Source organism: Anastrepha obliqua, chromosome 6 (assembly GCF_027943255.1).
Source record: "Anastrepha obliqua isolate idAnaObli1 chromosome 6, idAnaObli1_1.0, whole genome shotgun sequence".
NCBI lineage: Eukaryota > Metazoa > Arthropoda > Insecta > Diptera > Tephritidae > Anastrepha > Anastrepha obliqua.
In genome coordinates, this window is record NC_072897.1 from 35,779,407 (window position 1) to 35,801,351 (window position 21,945).

Below are 21,945 nucleotides of genomic sequence, written 5' to 3' on the forward strand. Positions count from 1 at the left end.
ATGACCGGATTTCATCAAATAGAACTTGAGACAAAATCTAGGGATATAACATCTTTTTCAACCAACAATGGATCATATAGATTCACTAGATTACCGTATGGTCTAAAAATAGCTCATAATTCATTCCAAAGAATGATGACGATTGCTTTCAGCGGTATAAAACCTGAACAAGCAAGATTTGTAGCATTTTGCAATTACTACCGAAGATTCATTAAAAACTTCGCAGAATATTCAAGACACCTGACAAAATTGTCAAAAAAAGGGAGTTGTCTTCGAATGGACAAAAGAATGCAATGATGCATTTGAATATCTAAAAAAGGCACTAATGAGTCCTACACTATTGCAATATCCCGATTTTAAAAAACCGTTTTGCTTAACAACAGACGCAAGCAAAAACGCCTGTGGCGCAGTACTAACTCAGGAGTATGAAGGAAAACATTTACCAACAGCATATGCCTCCAGAGGTTTCACAAAAGGAGAAAGCAACAAATCGACTATAGAACAAGAATTAGCCGCCATACATTGGGCAATAACATATTTCAGACCCTATATGTACGGTACAAAATTTCTCGAAAGGTCTGGTCATAGACCACTGTCTTACCTATTTGCTATGAAAAATCCAAGTTCTAAATTAACACGAATGAGACTAGACTTAGAAGAGTACGATTTTATAGTTGAGTATCTTAGAGGAAAAGACAATCACATCGCGGACGCTCTGTCGCGCATAACAATAACAGATATAAAACAAATAAATGAGAACAATAACAAAATATATAAAATAGTGACAAGATCAATGTCTAATAAAAACGCTAGTCCAAATACACAGCATTATAACAATCATAATAATGATAAGCCCAGTATATATGTTCCTATAAACAACACTGACGTCAGGAAATTTTTTAAATTAAAGATCGCTCCCACGAGATGCTACATCAAACGGGGAAAATCTATAAAAGCATATATACAAATTAATGACTTGTTTGTTAACGGAAAAATGTCTTTAGAGACACTTTTTTCTAGGCTCAATAAAGTGGCCGACATACATGGAATTAAAAATTTGCAAGTGACACCAAGCGAGAAATTTTCGAATTTATCTTGGTAAATGATTTTAAAAATAAGAGCAATGAAATATTAAATAAAGTAAAAGTAGCGCTACTAAACGAGGTGAACCACATTAAAGACACTAAAGCTGTAAATGATATTCTAAGACAATATCACGACGATCCAATTCTTGGAGGACACTGCGGAATCTTAAGAACATTCATGAAAATAAAAAGACATTACTTTTGGAAGGGTGTGGCAAAAAAGAGCACTAAATACATAAAGACTTGTGACAAATGCCAGAAAACCAAAAATAACAAAGCACCAAAAAAGTCCAATGACTCTAACACCAACACCGTTAAGTGCATTTGACTCAGTTTTTTTTGACACAATTGGTCCCTTACCTACCTCAATAAATGGAAATGTTTATGCAGTCACGATAATATGCGACTTGACAAAGTATTTGGTCACAATACCAATACAAAACAAAAACGCAAAAACGGTTGCAAAAGCAATCTTTGAACATTTTATTCTTACCTACGGTCCAATGAAGACGTTCATTTCAGACATGGGCACTGAATATAATAATTCAATCCTAACGGAACTATGCGAACTGCTAAGAATTGACAAATTAACCTCAGCCGCATACAGACATCAGTCAATAGGCGTTGTCGAACGTGTCCATAAAGTCTTCAATTCATACGTAAGATCCTATGTATCAATTGACAAGGACACAACACCTTCGACAGTACACAATTATTGTCCATACGAATTAGTTTTCGGAAAAATACCCAACGAATTTCGTCAATTCAAAGATATAGACAAAATAACACCAATCTATAACATAGACAATTACGCTAAGGAAGTTAAATTTAAATTAGAAATAGCACATAGGAGAGCAAAACTATGTTAGAACAATCTAAACTTAAGCAAAAAACTAATTATGATAGGTATACATTAGATTACAACTTTAGTATAGGAGACCTAGTTTTACTTAGAAATGAAGCGGGCCATAAACTAGAAATCCCTAAAAGAACAAAAAGTTCACAAAAATAGACTTAAGATACACCAACAATAATTATATAATATATACACATAGTACCGCGCGGTCCTCAACAAATAAATAATACAATGTTAATTTTAATATAATTATAAATCTTTCATAAAAACACTTAAACTTAAATTTGTACATAATATTAATCATTTTTGTAAACGAATGTTCATACAATACAGTTGCATGAGCATTCTTCTAAAGAAGGGAGGTGTAGTATGATTATAAGTTGAACATTCCTAATGTAGTATACTCAGTTGTTTTTAATTTAATTAATGCATGCTTCGTATTTCAAAGGTTCATTGCATGAGCTGCACAAGCTGACACAAGAATTTTTCGGCATGTGCCTAAATTGTTTGTCCGCACACTCAGTGGAATCAAATTACATTTCTCTTTGTTGCTAAAATTTGTTAAATAAACGTTAAGTAACCATGTGTTATAGAATATGTAGAAATAAGTAAAATAAGTATAAAAGCTCGACCATATCTTAATGATCAATCAATAAATACTTGACAATACAACCTGCCGGTTATCCGGCATGGGTTATCAAATAGAAAATCGTCTTTTATTTATTACATGGCGATCCTGCCAGCTTGAACATTGATTTTGCTAAGCTGTTAAATGCAAGTTTCTTGCACAACCAAAGTGCAAAACGTTGCAAGAGTGCTTATCATATCTGCACCAAAATTGGAATATATTTGCAAGTGCCCTAAAAAGCACCAAAAATTCACAAATTCTGACGTGATCAGCCAAAACGATCCGTCAGCTGCGGAAGGAAGAACCTGGTTAAGCCAATACAACCAGAAGAAAAATAGATGTCCAACCCAGCTAAAGGGCCGCAACCAATCTCCCCGGAGGAATACAGAAGACGGAACGGCCTTAACAAAAAACCAACAGAAGTTTCTATCCCAAAGGTGAGCAAACCAAAAAGAAGAGGAGGCTACACCACCAGACTAAAGAGGGAAATAAGCTTACTCATCAGGGAGGTAAACCAGCAACCACCACCATCCTGGGAGAAATCTAGCGCAATCTGGGAGCGCATAACACAACAAGAATTCCTGCTCCAGCAGAGAAAACAAATCAAGTAAAAGAATATATTTTAAATAAAACACTGTGCATGATTGAATGCAGGCAGTTAGAGTCTGTAAGCGTTAACTGCTCGAGACAAAAATAATTTTCCAACAAACTTTTTTTTCCTATTGATATGGAATCAATTAAAAAAAAAATTTTTTTTTATATAAAACTAAAACTTTCGACATTTGGCAAAGCTAATAATAAATATGTCGGGGTATATCGACGATATGTGGCCGATTCCGTATAAATGAAAAATAGGGTGTGTTTAATTCGTTATAATTCAGTTTCTTATAAATTGGGTTTATATGGTATATACATGTGTGTGTGTTTGAGTATTAATTATATTTAAAATAATATGTATAATGACCTGTTTAATTAGTGATGTAGCTGGATTTTTATTTCCTTCTTGGCGGTATAGCAGGATTTTTATCTCCTTCGGGTGGTCTACCTTGTTCTTCGTATGCTGTTAGTTAAAAAACTGAAAGTTTTATATGGATGTTGGTGCTGTTGTTCATTCCTGCATTGTCCTTCTTTCGCCTTTCGGAATTTAAGAGGACAATGCAGGGATGTGTTTGTTTGGAATAAACATCCCGGCCGCCTTGCAGTGTTTAGGGTCTAGTTTAAAACTCCGGTTAAAATCCATCCTAATGTGGTGTTTTGGGCGACGACTGTGCCATTATCGGGGTGAAATATGCCGGACCTTATAATTTTTGGGTATAGGTCGGCTCCAAGTTCGAGCATTACGTTGTTTGCCTTCGTGAATGATGGGTCAGCTAGGACTAAGTGATCGAAACGTTTTCGAATCTCGTCGCTTATGTCCTGCTCATAGGGTCGTGTGGGTAAATCCTTTGATATCAAGGCGTGTGTTTCGAGTCGCAATTGATCATCAGTTAGTGATCCGATTTTGAGATGGCAAATCCGATGTTCGTTGAGGTATGTTATCGGCAGTCTCAACTTTTTTATTAAGTCAGAGCCGATGGTGGTTATTTTTTGGACCGGGTTGATGAGGGCCCTGACTTTATGCCATTTGTCCGCTTGTTTGATGCGGATGAGTGCCGTGGGTACAAGGGTCTGCTTGGCCAGTAATGATGGTGGTCCTCTAGGGGTGGTGAAGGGATGTGCTTCGACTCCTCGATCTCTTTTCGTTTCCGTGGCATCAGTGTATAATCTTGGGTGTCCATGTAGGGTGGAGTGATGTTTTCCATTGCATGTGGAACATCTCTTCTCACTTGTACAGCTCTTTGTCCGGTGTGATCTGGCCAAGCAATTGATGCAGTATTTATGGGTTGTGACTGCGTCGTATTTTTCCTTTAGATTCATGTTTGTGTATTTGGAGCATGTCACCAACCTATGATCCTTTTTGCATATTCCACATGCAACGTGTCGGTGTGTACTATATCTGGGTCGCGTAGTGTTAAAGTTTTGGTCCTTCGAGCCGGATATACACAGTAAAAAATATACCCGAAGTATTCAACAAACAAACAAGTTCAACAGATATTAATCTACAAAGAAATATAAGCAGAAGCTGCCAAGACATCAACGATAAAAACCCATCCACAACAAAAAAAAAAAAAAAAAAAAAAAAACTTCAAATATACACACCCACACGTATATAAAACCAAAGCAACCCATTCCACCTAACAAATTGTTGGTATCAATATCAACGGTTAACCCAACCAGTACTCACAAACTAAAATTACCCAGGAGGAAATCGAAAACGCTACCCAGTAGGAAATCGAAAAAACGACCCGGTAGGAAAAAATTGAAAACCCCCTGTAGGAAAAATTTGAAACGCATTCTCAGTTGCCTTTAGTGAATAAAATTTTGTAATACATAAAAATACGAAAATTCATTTGAGCTTTATCTTCAAAATAATAATCGAACTCACTCCCTTCATTACATTCGGTTGTAAAGCCACACTCTTTTAAATAAAATGGAAGACTTTAAGATAACAACTTCTGATCTGATTGAATTCGTGGATGATCATTTCCAGACCCTACCTGAAAACGAGTCAGTATATACTTTAGAAATCAAAAGAGTTGAACTCGATTCTCTTTATAATAAATTGAAGAAAGCATATGATGTTTTTCGCAGAGCCCCTAATAGTGCCGACGATTTAAACAAAATAAAAGATTCATATAAAAAATGCTATCAAAAGTATCTAAACTGCTTAGCTTCAATAAATAAGGATGTGGACATTCTAAAGAACCCGAAACATACCCAAGAAATTAAAGAGAGACCTTCAGAGGTCCCTATAATGGATTTCGCACCCACAGTTCATCTACCCCCATGCGACACGGACATCTTTTACGGAGATTATGTGACATGGCCTACATTTAGAGACATGTTCACAGCCCTTTATATCCATAATCCAAGGATAAGCAATGTGGAAAGGCTCTTCCACTTGAACCAAAAGACCCGGGGCGAAGCACGAGAAGCAATTAAAAGTGCACCCTTAACGAATGATGGTTTCATACAAGCATGGAAAAATTTAACGGACCAATATGAAAACAAACGAATGCAGGTGAATACCCAACTAAAAACTCTTTTTAATCTGCCACAAGTAACACAAGAAACAGGCAACTCCATTAAAACCCTACAAAGAACGGTAAACAGTTCTTTAACAAATTTGACAAACCTAGGGATAGACACATTAAGCTGGGACTCGATTCTAATATACCTTTGTAGTTCAAAACTACCTAAGGAAACCCTGGAAGCATTTGAATACACCCTCGAAGATAACTCCACAATACCCTCATGGGAAACTTTTGATAGTTTTTTGACCCATAAATATAAAACTTTGGAATCAGTAGGGAATTTTAAAACTTCAGTTTCAAAAAGTCACCCAGCCCAACCCACCATAACAAAAAAAGATTATGAAAAACGATACAACACTTTTCACGTCAACGTATCTAATAACTCCATCCCGGAACAGTCAAAACAAAAAAAAATATTCCGAACCCAATTTATCAAAAAAACCATTCGAAATAGACAGTTGCCAAATATGCAAAAAACAACATTTCATTCGTGAATGCCATAAATTCCTAGCCATGAGTGTCGAAACCCGTATATCTCTAATCAAAAAGTACGGATATTGTTATAACTGTTTAGCAATGTCGCATAGATTCAGAGACTGCAAAAGCAAATACTCTTGCAGAAAATGTAATAAAAAACATAATACCCTACTCCATAGAGACTCAACAAGTCGAACCCAATCCCCCCCGGAGGGATTAAGAGTCTTAAGCTCAACGCCTGATACCAACACAGATACCTCCACACCCACGCAAACCCCACAACTAAATCCGCAAACCTATACCAACATGATACAGTCCACTCTACCGACAACCCAAGACCAATTCAACCCAAATAGGAAGCAGATTTTATTAGGAACTGCCATGGTTCAGATAGAACATAATGGCCAAAGATTCACTGCAAGAGCACTCATCGATTCGGGATCCGAAGCTACGTTTATATCCAAAAAACTACAGCAGAATCTCGATATACCCACACACTCCATGTCAGCCCAAGTAACTGGGTTAAATAACTCAGTTTCAGCAACACCAACAAAAATGTGCGGAATTACCCTATACTCACCGTTGAATACACATTTTAGAATATCGACACAAGCATTTATTGTAAACAACCTCACGGATAATTTACCCTCATACCCACTTGACCCTAAGTTGTGCCTTGAAAAGCTCGGTTTCATATTAGCAGATCGCCAATTCCACAAACCCAGACCCGTGGACATATTGATTGGTAGTGATCTATACCCACAACTTATTCTAGGAGGAGTTAAACGAAATATTTTAGGTTCACTTTTAGCCCAAGAGACAGAGTTTGGGTGGATTTTGACTGGCCCTGTACCCAGATTGTCTCAGTCACCAAACTTGGTCGCTTTTTACAATAAAATGAGCCCGGATAACCTACTTACTCGTTTTTGGGAGGTAGAGGAAGTTCCCAAAAGACCCCAAGCCTCCCCATCAGACGTACTTTGCGAAGAAAGATATCAAAAAACTACACGTCGAAGCCCCAACGGACGCTATATAGTAACTCTACCCTTTACCCCGAAAACGTCGAAATTGGAGAGTCAAGACACATAGCGCTAGCTCAATACCTCAGAAATGAAAGGTCTTTACTTAAAAGGCCCGAAGTTAAGGCGGAATATGATAAAGCAATAACCGAATACCTGGAACTTGGCCACATGAAGAAAGTTGAATATAAGCCCGCGGATAAAACCACCTCATATTATTTACCACATCACGCAGTCATTAAACCCGACCGCATAACAACAAAATTACGAGTGGTATTTAATGCATCAAGCCCAACATCTAATCGAAAGAGCCTCAATGACACTTTATATGTTGGATCCACTCTTCAAATGGACTTAGTCCTTCTAATTTTAAAATGGAGACTCTTTCGATTTGTTTTTAACGCGGATATTCAAAAAATGTATCGACAGATACTTGTCGACCCGCAGCACACCCCTTTTCAAAGAATACTCTTCAGAAAATCTGTCAAAGACCCAATAGAAGACTTTGAACTCCAAACAGTTACGTTCGGTATAAATTGCGCGCCATATTTAGCTATTCGAACCCTATTAAAGCTAGCCGATGACGTCCAAGATACACACCCTATAGCATCGAATATTCTTCGCAACGAAATGTACGTAGACCATGTGTTAACAGGAACCCATGACCTATCAACTGCTAAAAGAGCAAAAGATGAACTAATTTCTGCTTTGGAATCCGCTGGATTCGCTTTACGCAAATGGACCTCAAATGACCCAGAAATATTAGCAGAACTTCCTCAGGAACATAAATTAAACATGGAATTATTGAATTTACCCGAGTTCGACAATACTAAAACCCTAGGTATACGATGGAACTCCAAAAAAGATTCATTTTTCTTTCTCGTCAACCCAATCGAGAATAAACCCACCTACACCAAACGCGAGGTTTTATCAGCTATTGCCAAATTATTTGACCCCGCCGGTTGGCTCAGTCCAGTAATAATAACGGCAAAAATTATTATGCAGCAAGTATGGCTTGATAAAACTGACTGGGATGAAAGTCTTAAGCCACTCACGCTTCATCGATGGCTTAATTTCGTTAAAGACCACGAAACGGCAAACAATATTCAAATACGCAGATGGACCCATTTCTCACCATTAGCGACCATCGAATTTCATGGATTTTCTGATGCTTCCGAGAAAGCTTATGCCGCAACCCTTTATATTCGAGTCACCATCGAAACCGAAGTATGGATCACCCTCTTAGTATCGAAAACGAAAGTTGCCCCAATTAAAAGCATATCGTTGCCAAGGTTAGAACTCTGTGGAGCCGTTCTATTAGCTAATCTTGTCGACACTACCCTATCCCAATTAAGATTAAAGCAATATCAAAGCTATTTTTGGACGGACTCAACTATAGTTTTATCGTGGTTAAACAAACCACCATGTTCCTGGAGTACATTCGTGTCTCACCGAGTTACCGCGGTCATGGAAAAAGTTGGAGTCAACAACTGGCGCCACGTCGAAAGCCATGACAATCCCGCAGATTTGGCAAGTCGAGGATGTACACCCACGGAACTTTCGAATTCCAAACTTTGGTGGCACGGGCCCAATTGGTTAAGATTCGGACAAGAACAAAGGCCAAAAATTCAAAAACCCTATAACACGACGATTGAAACCAAACCCGTAAAGACTTTCGCAATAACGACCCATGAGGATATCCTAGAAAGATTCTCCTCACTACCCAAAGCCATTCGTATAGTTGCGTATTTATTTAGGTTCTACTCAAATGCCTCACCCAGGAGACGTGAATGTCAATATTCAAGCCAAGAAATAACTCCAAACGAATTCAAAGCGACGCGAATAAAACTAATTATTTTGACCCAAACAAATTATTTCCCACAAGAATATGATGCCTTGACCCGAAAGAGCCAGATACCCCTTGAAAAGTTCATTATTGACCCTCAACCCGTCAATGGACCCGAATAGAATAATGCGAGTTGACGGACGATTAAGCAATTCTGCAGCACTATCATATAACGAGCGACACCCAATCTTACTACCCTATAGCAGCCAATTAGCAAAGCTATTAACCCAATTTACCCATTCAATAACCCTACACGGCGGCAATCAATTGGTTTTGAGACTCATGCGAAGAGAGTTTTGGATACCAAAATTAAGGATCCTCATAAAATCGATGATCCATAACTGCAAAACTTGTATATTATACAAGAAGACACAACACACACAAATAATGGCGGCACTCCCAATTGAGAGGACAACCTTAACCCGTCCATTTGCAGCCACAGGAATTGATTTCGCTGGACCCTATGATATAAAAAATTACACTCAAAGAGCATGCCTAATAACCAAAGGTTATATCTGTATATTCGTTTGTTTCGCAACCAAGGCCATACATCTTGAACCCGTCAGCAATCTTACGACGCAAGCCTTTATGGCAACATTTGCACGTTTTTTTTCCAGGCGTGGATGTCCCTCCGATCTCTATTCTGACAACGGAACAAACTTTGTGGGAGCTTCCCAACTATTGGTCAAAGATCGACGAGAATTTCTCAAAACCCTACAAACCCAAGTAACAGCTAACTATGGGCATCAAAACATCAATTGGCACTTCAACCCCCCAGGAGCTCCGTTTAGCCCATTAAGCCCTTCAAATGACGACCCAACAAACTTAGAACCCTTAACCCCAGGACACTTTTTGATTGGTACCCCAATATTAACATCCGGCTCGAAGGACCAAAATGTCGGGGTATATCGACGATATGTGGCCGATTCCGTATAAATGAAAAATAGGGTGTGTTTAATTCATTATAATTCAATTTATTATAAATTGGGTTTATATGGTACATACATGTGTGTGTGTTTGAGTATTAATTATATTTAAAATAATATGTATAATGACCTGTTTAATTAGTGATGTAGCTGGATTTTTATTTCCTTCTTGGCGGTATAGCAGGATTTTTATCTCCTTCGGGTGGTCTACCTTGTTCTTCGTATGCTGTTAGTTAAAAAACTGAAAGTTTTATATGGATGTTGGTGCTGTTGTTCATTCCTGCATTGTCCTTCTTTCGCCTTTCGGAATTTAAGAGGACAATGCAGGGATGTGTGTGTTTGGAATAAACAAAATATATCCAAAATTTTTTTTTCTATAAAAGAATTACCCAAAATGCTTTTAAAATAAATTAAATATAAAATAATGAATAAAAATTATTTTCAATTAAATTGTTTATATAATTATATAAGGCTCCCCATAATAATTCATATATGGGTAAAATTTGACTAAACATTTCTAAATAGTAGTTGACACTATAGCAAAATTTTTTATTCTGGACATTCCAATACTAGTTTTAAAGACATATCCAAATATGGGACTTTTGGATGTAAAGACGGTAGACTCAACAGCAAACGTTATTAACAAGGTAGATGTTACTTCACCGGACTTAGAAATAATCACAATTTTCTTAATTATATGATAGCTTTAGTGAGTGCAAACATTTGCATAAAAATTTATAGAATGCACAACAAGTGCTTAAAAAAATACAGTAATCGCATAGCAAAAAACTTAGAACGAGTCTAAAAACTATAATATTTTTTTAGAAAAAAAAGCAAAAAAACTTAACAGATGGACAAATGGTTAATTATACAAAAACATTACATTTAGAGAGGGACAACTTTAAAAAAAGCATATAAATGCATAAGTCAGAATAGATATATTAAGCCAGATACAGTTAGAAAACATTTAGAAAATCTAGTTAATACATTAGAATCAATTAGAAAAATTATCCAAGAGAATTGTAGCAAATTTACTAATATACATCAAAAAGAAATACGTGACTTATTTTGGCAATTAAGAGACTTATTGGTAAAAATAATAGCCAAGTATAACATTAAACAAGATATATCTCATTCACTAAGTGAATCAATAACACTTAACTTCAACGAAATTTTGTTAACGACCACATTAGAAGCAGTTTCAGAAGAAACAACCGATTCCGATACAGACATAGATTCTGATCAAGAAGTCGAAATGACACAAAACATAATAGAATTTCTAAACACAGCCGCAAGGCTAGTGACTGATTTCGACGGTAGGCCTGAAAATTTACGTTCATTTCTAGATGCTCTAGCACTTCTAGATACAATAAAAGGTGAGCACGAAACCACAGCTATATCACTTATTAAAACAAAGTTAAAAGGAAACACGAGAAACCTTATTACAGCGGAAACCACAATTGCAGCAGTTATTGCCACACTTCAAAGGACAGTCAAAGGTGAATCTGTTGAAGGCAAAACAGTAGGCCACCTAACATTTACTGTAACGAGATCGAGACTCTTACAAAATCGTTAGAAAATGCTTATATTACGGATGGATTATCTACTTATAAGCAGATATTCTACTCAAATAGCCGTAAAAGCAATGACCAAAAATTGCAGCCTTGAAAAAGTGAAATTGATTATGGAAGCAGGTCAATTCAATAACATGAATGAGGCAATAAATAAATTTATAGGAAGTTGTACCGAAACTACTGGTCAACAAAATACAATATTACATTTTGGCCAAAGACCATTTAATAAATCTAATAATCGATTTCCAAGAAACGCCAGATTTCAGAGAAGAAACAATTTCTCAAATAATCAAAATAGAGCAAAATATAATGGCAACTACAGCAAAACAGTTTTGGCAATAGTAACCAAAACTACGGAAATAGCAATAGAGGTCGCTTCAGACCAAATAGACAAAATCAAAACCGGAACGTAACAAACAATGTCAGATGTACTCAGATGAAATTAATCCGGAAAACTAGAAATTTCCTCTAAGATATATTCACTCAACCTTAGTTATAGTTTTTTCGTATAATTCAAAATATCAGACTCAACTAAAGTTATAACATTACTAGCAAACCCCGCCCGCTTCGCTGGGCACACTAAAATAGAATAGATATGGTTTAGAACAGAAAGGATATGGTTTTCATATTATTTATTTTTTTATTCTTTATTCAAGCGCTTTGGCATAAACAATATTTTTTGTTTTTCTATTTGTTTTTGAGTAAATATATAATGCTGTTGGCTTCCCAACACGTGAACAGCCAACGTATAGTTGGTTCTTCTAAATTCATCCCGCATATTTCTAAAGTTTGCCCTTGTGATTTATTGATAGTTACACGGTGTGACAAAAAAAAAAAAAATTAAATATACTTTTATGGAGACCTAACACAACTTGTAGGTATAGTAAAACTAAGAAACATGGTATAGGAGAAATTTCCAATACACCCCCAAAATCTCATTTTATGGCCATAAAACCGTTTTTCAGTAGGTTGATGTGAACAATCACTCCTAACTTCGCCAATTTCCATCCGATTTCGAATTTGTTTTTTTAGTTCGAAAGAACAAAAACAAGCCTTTTTGACAGTGTGTTGACAATTTTTCTGAAATGACAACTGACGAGACTGTAGACGGAAGTATTCGGATTTTTTTTTATTTTTTCTCTATTTTTTCAACTTTGACATCAATTTTGCGATATTGTCCGATATTGAGGATGTTTTTTAGTACACTACTGTTATAGTAAATTTAATTCTGCGTCGAATGAGCTATATTTTACTGTAATTGAATTAAAATTCATAGAGTTGTGCGAGTTTTAAAATTTCATTTTTTTTTTTACTAATTTGGTATGTAGGTATAACATACGCTAAATGGGAATAAGAACGTGTTTTGATGCGTTATTCTAGATACGTAATATTTATTGGAGTATATATGTATACATAAGAGTACACTGTACTGCATATAACAGAACTGGTTAGAACTTACGAAAATATCTGACATATTATAGCACATTTTTTTTTTTCAATGGAAATATGAAAAAGCTCCCAAGTGTACCTAAGTTCACACTGTATATTGATTAACAAAAGAAGTTTGTTAGCATAATTTAACCTTATTAAAACGTTAAAGGTTTATTGTTTGTTTCATTGATATTCAAGAGATATAAATCAAAACGTTGCCAGAAAAGTCGAATTTCTCAATATTCTCCGATGATGTGGCATCATCAGCCTTATCATAAACCAGATGATTGTTATTTTTATAAAACGGACGTAAACGGTCATCATTATAAAGCTGGAAAGCACATAAAGTATGCTGATGTTGCAACTGTTAAGAACCCCGTAGTCTTGGACGATAGGATTGACTCAACTGCAGGAACTGAAGGAAGTTCAACTCATTGGTGATGACGATCAAACTGATAACAATAAACCTGATGATGAAGCATACTTTCCGTCTGGTTCTAAGTCTTCAGAACGACACATTGTATCAAATTCAGATTTTCAGGACCTTTCTCGTGATTTACTTCTATCGGGAAGACAATTTGAAACGCTCGCTTCTCGATTTAAACAATAGAATTTAGTTGATGACGACTTCAGATGAATGATGATGATCGAATTTCTTACAGAGAAGTATTCAAAACTGATGAAGAGAATGACAAATGTACCGTACCATACTAAAGTCCAAAGGGCCGTTTCCAATGCATTTTTAAGTTTGGAACCAGTTCCGTTGTGTACTGCACCGTACCATACCGTACAGTGCTGCACTGCACAATACTCCAATAAATATTATGTGTTTATAATGACACTTGTTATCATTTTCATACTTCGATGCCTACATACCAAATTAGTAAAAAAAAAAAAAATCTTAAAACTAACACAACTCTATTAATTTTAATTCAATTACAGTCAAATATAGCTCATTCGACGCAGAATTAAATTTACTATAACAGTAGTGTACTAAAAAACATCCTCAATATCGGATAATATCGCAAAATTGATGTCAAAGTTGAAAAAATAGAGAAAAAATAAAAAAATTCCGAATACTTCCGTCTACAGTCTCGTCAGTTGTCATTTCAAAAAAATTGTCAACACACTGTCAAAAAGGCTTGTTTTTGTTCTTTCGAACTAAAGAAACAAGTTCGAAATCGGATGGAAATTGGCGAAGTTAGGAGTGATTGTTCACATCAACCTACTGAAAAACGGTTTTATGGCCATAAAATGAGATTTAGGGGGTGTATTGGAAATTTCTCCTATACCATGTTTCTTAGTTTTACTATACCTACAAGTTGTGCTAGGTCTCCATAAAAGTATATTTTCACTGTCGCACAGTGTTATTGCAAATGCTAAACGAATGGGCAGTTGCAAACGCTTGAATTCAAATGGCACTTCAGGTGGAATCATTGGAATTCTCGGTATTAGAACGTCTTCATTCTTGAATTTGCCAATTAAAATAGTTGCTTCGATAACATTATTCATCAATCGTTTTACTACAAGTCTAGTTCCGTTACATAGCATCTTTGTTCAAATTGATGTCTCTTGGTCGATTTGATCTGGACCGTGCCATTCGTTGCCGATTTGTTTCATTTTCTTCTTGACGCTCTTCTGATGTCGCGTTATTCCGAGCATTTCTCATGCGCCTGTTATTATTTGTCGAGCGATTAATATGAATACGCGATTGTCTTGGCATTTGTACTGTAATAAACATTATTGTAATTATGGTATTCTGAAATTTTGTGGATTATATTTTTTGTTTTTTTTCTTTTTTTTATCATTTGATTCACTCATGGTGCATCGTAGTTTATCGCATATGAACCGAAAAAATAAATGCACTAAATTTGATGAAAACTTACATTCATTAATTCCAATTTACCACGTGAAAATTCCTAAATGTATAAAAAAAATAATATATAAGCACGTGAGCGATTGTTAATTGAAAAAATAGTAAATTTCTTTTTTCTTTTTGACGATTGTTTCTTAGTTATTCATTTGCGTTGATTTGAAATTTAAAAAAAGTCTTCTTTTTTCATGATCATCAAGTGTTAACAATGTGTGTAAGTTTGGTTTAATTCGGCGCAAAGACACGGCGGGTCCACGTTTTGGCATATATTTCGAGACCCTAGTCATCAATAGGTATGAAAATTACACCGTATTAAAGCACTTATCGACAGCTTTCATTTGATGCCCATATTGTACATACACAACCAAAGGTTACCCGGGTCCACGTTTTGACCTATATCTCGAGACTCCAGTCACGGAGCGGCATGAAAAATACTCTGTACTAAAGCATTCACCAACAGCTTCAATTTGATATCCATATTGTACAAACACATTCTAGGCTCCACGTTTTGGTCTCTATCTCGAGACCCTAGTCACGGAGCGGCATGAAAAATACTCTGTACTAAAGCATTCACCAACAGCTTCAATTTGATATCCATATTGTACAAACACATTTTAGGGTCCACGTGTTGGTCTCTATCTCGAGACCCTAGTCACGGAGCGGCATGAAAAATACTCTGAACTAAAGCATTCACCAACAGCTTCCATCTGATATTCATATTGTACAAACACATTCTAGGCTCCACGTTTTGGTCTCTATCTCGAGACCCTAGTCACGGAGCGGATGGAAATACTCTGAACTAAAGCATTCACCAACAGTTTCCATCTGATATCCATATTGTACAAACACATTCTAGGCTCCACGTTTTTGTCCGTATCTCGAGATCCTAGTCACGGAGCGGCATGAAAAATACTCTGAACTAAAGCATTCACCAACAGCTTCCATTTGATACCCATATTGTACATACACATCCGAAGGTTACCCGGGTCCACGTTTTGACCTATATCTCGAGCCCTATCCACCAATAGGCATCCAAACTATACGTAAACCATCTTCAATACCTACTTAATAATGTGTGTAACTTTGGTTTAATTCGGTGCAAAGACACGGCCGGTTAGCGAACACACACAAAAAGTTGACTTTATTTTATATATAAGGTTGTCAAAAAAGTCTTGTGGTATTTTTTATTGAATTTTCAATTGTTCATAAAATTGGTTATAATAATGCGATTTAAGTCAAATATTCGCCGTTTTGTTCGATGACGAGTTCCCAACGAGATGCCAACTTCATAATGCCCCTCTTATAGAAGCTCGCTTCCCTATTGTCAAAAAACTCGGAGAGCCAATTTTCACAGGACTCTCTTGTGGACAACTTCCGACTACCAAGCTCGTTCGCCATGGACAAAAGTAGGTGGTAATCACTTGGTGCGAGATGCGGACTATACGGTGGATGCAAAAGAACCTCCCATCCGAGCGCCCGGATCTTCTGGCGCGTCACCAAAGATGTGTGTGGCCTGGCGTTGTCCTGTTGGACGACAATTCGGCCTCTGTTGATCAAAGATGGCCTCTTCTGCATGAGTGCTGCATTCAAGTGGTCCAGTTGTTGGCAGTACAGGTCCGAATTGAGCGTTTGGCCATAGGGGAGCAGCTCATAGTGGATGATTCCCTGCCAATCCCACCAAACACACAGGAGAACCTTCCTGGCCGTCAATCCAGGCTTGGCCACCGTCTGGGCAGCTTCACCGCTTTTCGACCACAACCGTTTGCGCTTCACGTGTCGTAAGTGACCCACTTTTCATCGCCAGTCACCATCCGCTTCAAAAACGGGTCGATTTTGTTGCGATTCAGAAGCGATTCGCATGCATCCATATGGGCAAAAATGTTTTTTGCGTCAAGTCGTGTGGCACCCATACATCGAGCTTCTTTTTGAATCCAAGCTTCTTCAAATGGTTTATAACGGTTTGATGACTCATGCCCAGCTCTTGGCCGATGCTACGGCTGCTACTATGCCGGTCTCTTTCGATCAATTCAGTGATTTTTTCGACGACAGGCCTTCCGGACCGTTGCGCATCTTCGATCACCTCTGCACCAGAACGAAAACGTTGAAACCATCGTTGTGCGGTGGAAATGGAAACTGTATCGGGTCCATAAACTGCACAAATTTTATTGGCAGCATGAGATGCATTTTTGCCTTTATCATAGTAGTACTGTAAAATATGCCGTATTTTCTCTTTATTTTGCTCCATGTTTGCGACGCTATAACTCACGAACGACTAAAAGCAAACAACAATTAATCAAACACGTGTTAGCACGTGAAAAGAGCTTTCCAAAAAGCTCTAGCGTGAACCGATGCGACGAATACAACTAGAACTACGCGCTTGCAAAGACAAGCTTGCGGAAATAGCGCAAGACTTGTTGGCCAACCTTATATAAGATTAATATACACAGGAGCTGATATATCCTTATTAAAATATAATAAATCCACTTTTCAAAAAATCAATACTGGACAAATAACAAACTTAAGCGGTATAGGACAAGGCAAAATTAGATCCATTGGTACGATATTTTTCGATTTAAAGTTCAGAAACTACCTAATACCTCATGAATTTCACGTTATACATGACAATTTTCCAATACCTTGCGATGGCATAGGTTAGGTTAGGTGAAGTGGTTGTCCTACGACGCACCTAGGCCAGTTAGAGGCCCCTTGTGATACCACCGGAACTGTCCTATCCTACTCAACTTGGTCCTCTCTAAACCATTGTGTGGCCTTTAAAAAGCTAGCTATACTAGATAGTTTGAGATTTGCAACATCTGCAATGCTGTCCAGAAAAGCGAAACCGAGCAATCTCCACCGCCTTCTACACAGAGCCATGCACCCGCATAGAAGGTGTTCGATTGTCTCTACCTCCTCTATATCTTGACAGCTTCTACAGTAGTCATTAGATGGTGCCCCTAATCTACTGGCATGTCTTCCTATTAGACAGTGCCCAGATAGGACACCTACTACAATCCTTAGATCCCTCCTGCCTAACTTAAGTAGACTCTTAGTGCGACCCATGTTCCATTCGGGCCACGCTAGCCTACTTATAGCGCAGGTGTTTAACTGCCTCCAGTTGGAGTTAGCAGCACTAATGGTGTATCTGTCTATCAAAAGTTTACATGTTGCCAAGGGCATAGGTATGTCAAGCCTGTCCTGACTAATTTGGAGCGAGGAGACTAATCTAGCTAACTCATCTGCCTTACAGTTACCTATAATGTTACTGTGTCCTGGCACCCAGAGTAGATTAATAGAAAAGTACTGTGCAAGTGTTGTTAATAATTTGTAACACTCCTTTACTGTCTTAGACGAGTGTTTGCTTGATAGAAGCGATTTCAGAGCTGCCTGACTATCGGAATAAATGAAGATATCTCTAACAGTGACTACGCTTTTATTTAGCATTAAAAGGCTTTCTGAGATTGCCAGGATTTCGGCCTGGAATACGCTACAATGATCAGGTAAGCGAAAGGATAAATTGGCGAAAATAGTTTCCGAATATACACCACCTCCCACTTGATCATTGAGTTTTGAGCCGTCCGTATATATACTAACCCCGTTTTCGTTGTTTGTTAACCGATTCACCCAGTCCTCTCTGGATGGAAAATGGACTGTATAAGGCCTGTCTAGGTATGTATTCACCGAGTCACAAAAGTCGGTGGTATTAGGAATACCTGGAAACATCCCAAGTATGCGCGAGTGTCCCCATTTGTTTGTCTTGAGCATCGATGATTCCCTCAATCTTAGAGCCGCTTTGGCGGCCAGTTGTCTACAATATAGGTCAATTGGTAATAGATGCAACATAACGCTTAGAGCCGAAGTTGGCGTTGTTTTGAGCGCCCCAGTAATACTGAGGCTTGCCGCTCTCTGAATACTATCTAGTTTCTTAATGGAAGTTTTCTTATCAAGGGATGGCCACCAGACCAGGACTCCGTAGGTCATAATTGGTCTGACAATGGCCGTATATAGCCAGTGAACTATTTAGGGGGCTAATCCCCATTTTAAGCCTACAGTTCTCTTACAGGAATAAAGCGCCGTAGCAGCCTTCTTTATTCTTTCCAGAACATTCAGCTTCCATGAAAGTTTCCTGTCAAGGGTTAAACCTAACTACCTGGCCTTTTCACCGACCAGCAAAAGAGTTCCGTTGAGTGTCAGAGGCCGACAGTCGGGAATTTTATATTTCCTTGTAAACAACACTAGTTCCGTTTTGGCCGCATTCAGGCTCAAACCACATGTTTTGGCCCAAGTATCCACATATTTTAAGGTTCTATGCATTAGACTGCAGAGGGTGTCTGGAAACTTCCCCCTTATTAATATAGCTACATCGTCCGCGTAGGCCACAACCTTAATTCTCCTCTCCTCCAGATCCAACAACAACTTGTTCATTGCTAGATTCCACAGAAGAGGAGAAAGTACCCCGCCTTGAGGAGTACCTCTACAGACAGATCTGCGCATCACCGAAGAGCCCAACGTCGAGTTCACGAACCTGCTCGTAAGCAACTGCTCAATGAAATTCACAAAGGTTCCGGAAATGCGCAGGTCTGACAGCGTGTTCGTTATGACCTTAGGCAGGATATTGTTAAAAGCTCCTTCGATATCTAAAAAGGCTGCCAGTGTATAATCTTTAACTTCAAATGAGCTTTCAATTGATGTGACCAGTGAGTTTAGGGCCGTCTCTGTAGATTTCCTTTACAGTAGGCATGTTGCGATTTGGACAGACGTGAGTGGGGTATGCTGTTCCTGATAACCGAGTCAATCAGCTTTTCTAATGTTTTCAGTAGAAAAGATGATAGACTAATCGGTCTGAAGTCCTTAGGTTTGGTATGCGAGCTTCTACCTGCCTTCGGGATAAAAACGACCTTAACCTCCCTCCATGCTGAGGGAGTGTGATTTAACTGAAGAGTACTTTTGAAAATGGTTACTAACCACCTTGTGATATGAGCCAGAGGCTGCTGAAGTTGTGCCGGTATTATCCCATCAGGGCCTGGCGATTTATACGGCTTAAAATTTCCTATAGCCCAAGTAATATTAGTTCCATTGATTATGTCTGAGATATCTGAGCTAATCTCAAATTCTGATACTCTGGGGTTGCAAGTTCGGGTAGGACCCGAGTTATAGACTTCAGAGCTCCCCGGAAAGTGGGTATCTAATAGTAAACTTAGCGACTCCTTGGTAGAAGTCGTCCAGCCGTTGTCGGGCTTCTGTAAAAAGCCAATAGATGTCGTTGATCTAGCCAAGACCTTTCTTAAGCGAGAAGCTTTCGCTGTAGTTTCTATATCCTCACAGAACGACCTCCATGAAGATCTTTTTGCTTTCCTCAACTCTTTTTTATAGACTTTGAGTTGCTCATAATAGAAGTCCCAATCGTCTTCCAAGTTAGAGTATTTCGCCTTATTAAATAGTGTTCTACATACAATCTTATGAAGGCTAAGTTCTGAGGACCACCATGGGGGTTTTGTCTTCCCCTTGTGCCTGACAAGAGGGCAAGACTTATTTAGCGCTTTACAACATGTTCCGGTAAACAAATTGACTAGCTTATCTAATTCTTCCTCGTTTTCTGGATAATAAGGGGGAATTTCGGGAAGATTTCTCTCCAACTCGTAATTATACACCTGCCAGTTGGTCCTCCTGTAATTCCTAAAACTAGTTGATTGCGGGATTTCTTCTTCTAATATTAATTCAATATAGCGATGGTCTAAGAAGGAGTGCTTCTCTAATGCTCTCCATTGAACCACCTTATCTATTAAACAATCTGAGACTAGGGTGATGTCAAGAACTTCCTGACGATTCCTGATTATAAAAGTAGGATCGTTCCCACGATTACATAACAGCAATTTAGTACATAAAATGTAATTGAAAAGTAACTCACCACGTTCGTTGATATCCGAACTTCCCCATACAGAGTGGTGTGCATTCACGTCACCACCCAGTATTAATCTGCATTTGGAGGCTTCGCTGTCCGATATTAAATCCACCAACAGTTGTGGTGGAACGGGTTCTTCGTGGGCCAAGTACATCGATGCCATACGAAATTCGATGTCAACTGCTTCCCAGCTTACCGTCGTGAAGTCTTCATTGCTATATTTTGGGATTAAGAAAACGTTAAGTTTAGATTTAGCTAATACGCATGTCCTACTTTTACCTGCACAACTGGCAGCGTAAAGCTTATAGTGCGGAGCCCTCAATCCGCATATGCGCCCTTGTCTCACCCATGGCTCCTGAATGAGGACAATATCAGGATTTTCTGCCGCCATTAGTTCAACAAGGGCTGCTGTAGCTGCTTTACTGTGGTGCAGCTTTATTTTAAGGAGCCTCATTGGTTACATCTGCGTCTACCTCACCCAGGAGCTCTTTCTCCGACAATAGGTTGGCAAAGTCTTCTGTCAAATCCGCCCCAGAGGAAGCGTGTCCAATACTGTCGACATCGCTTATAGATTCTTTTTCGTGCACGTCCATCTCGCTAGACAAATCTTCATCATCAGCAAGCTGGCCTAACGTGTCGCTTCTGTATGTCCTGATTTTAATCTAACAGAAGCCATAATTGACTTCGCCATCGCTCTTCGCCAATGGCTCTAGTGAGTCCTCAGTCAGCAGTAACATGACTTGCATAGTGGCTCTTTTCGACTCCACCTCGGTGGTTGACTTCTCCTCAAAAGACTTGACAAATTTCCATTTGTCAGCTGGAAGATTAAGATTGCATGCTTTTAACAGCTGCATGATATCCTCAGGCTCTGATGGAATAGTTGGTAACCAGACTCTTGCTCTTGGACGAGACGGAATTTCCTTCTTCTCGACCACCGCCAGCTTGGCACCGGGATATACTTCGCCAACTTTAGAGATGGCAATCTTGTAAAGCTGCACCGACCTTTCGTCGTCGCAAGCAACTATCTTTATTTGACCCTGATACCACCCTGCATCTGTACAGGAAGGAGGAGGCCCAGGGTTGCTGGTCATAACCTCCATCGCTACTTTCGTCAGCGCAGCATTCACCCATTTCCACTGGTTCTTGGGGATTTTTCCTTCAGGGTCGTTTTCGTCTACAACGCCTATTATGATGCGG

The 21,945-nt window shown here is 38.4% G+C and overlaps 1 protein-coding gene across 1 annotated transcript; it reads right to left on the bottom strand.

Moving 5' to 3' along the window:
* Positions 1-3,781: 3,781 nt before the first annotated feature.
* On the bottom strand, positions 3,782-21,341 carry LOC129250352 (uncharacterized). Its single transcript, XM_054889982.1, has 2 exons — positions 21,222-21,341; positions 3,782-4,594 (listed from the first exon to the last, which is right to left on the bottom strand). The coding sequence occupies exons 1-2, from the start codon at positions 21,339-21,341 to the stop codon at positions 3,782-3,784; spliced, it is 933 nt and encodes a 310-aa protein (XP_054745957.1).
* Between the last annotated feature and the right edge of the window lie 604 nt (positions 21,342-21,945).

Excerpts from the sequence above, each read along its gene's own strand:
- LOC129250352 (XM_054889982.1), bottom strand. The coding sequence starts at position 21,341 with ATGGACGTGCACGAAAAAGAATCTATAAGCGATGTCGACAGTATTGGA. Across the intron at positions 4,595-21,221 it reads AGAAAGAGCTCCTGGGTGAG|GACCAAAACTTTAACACTAC; the intron begins GTAGACGCAGAT and ends TCCGGCTCGAAG.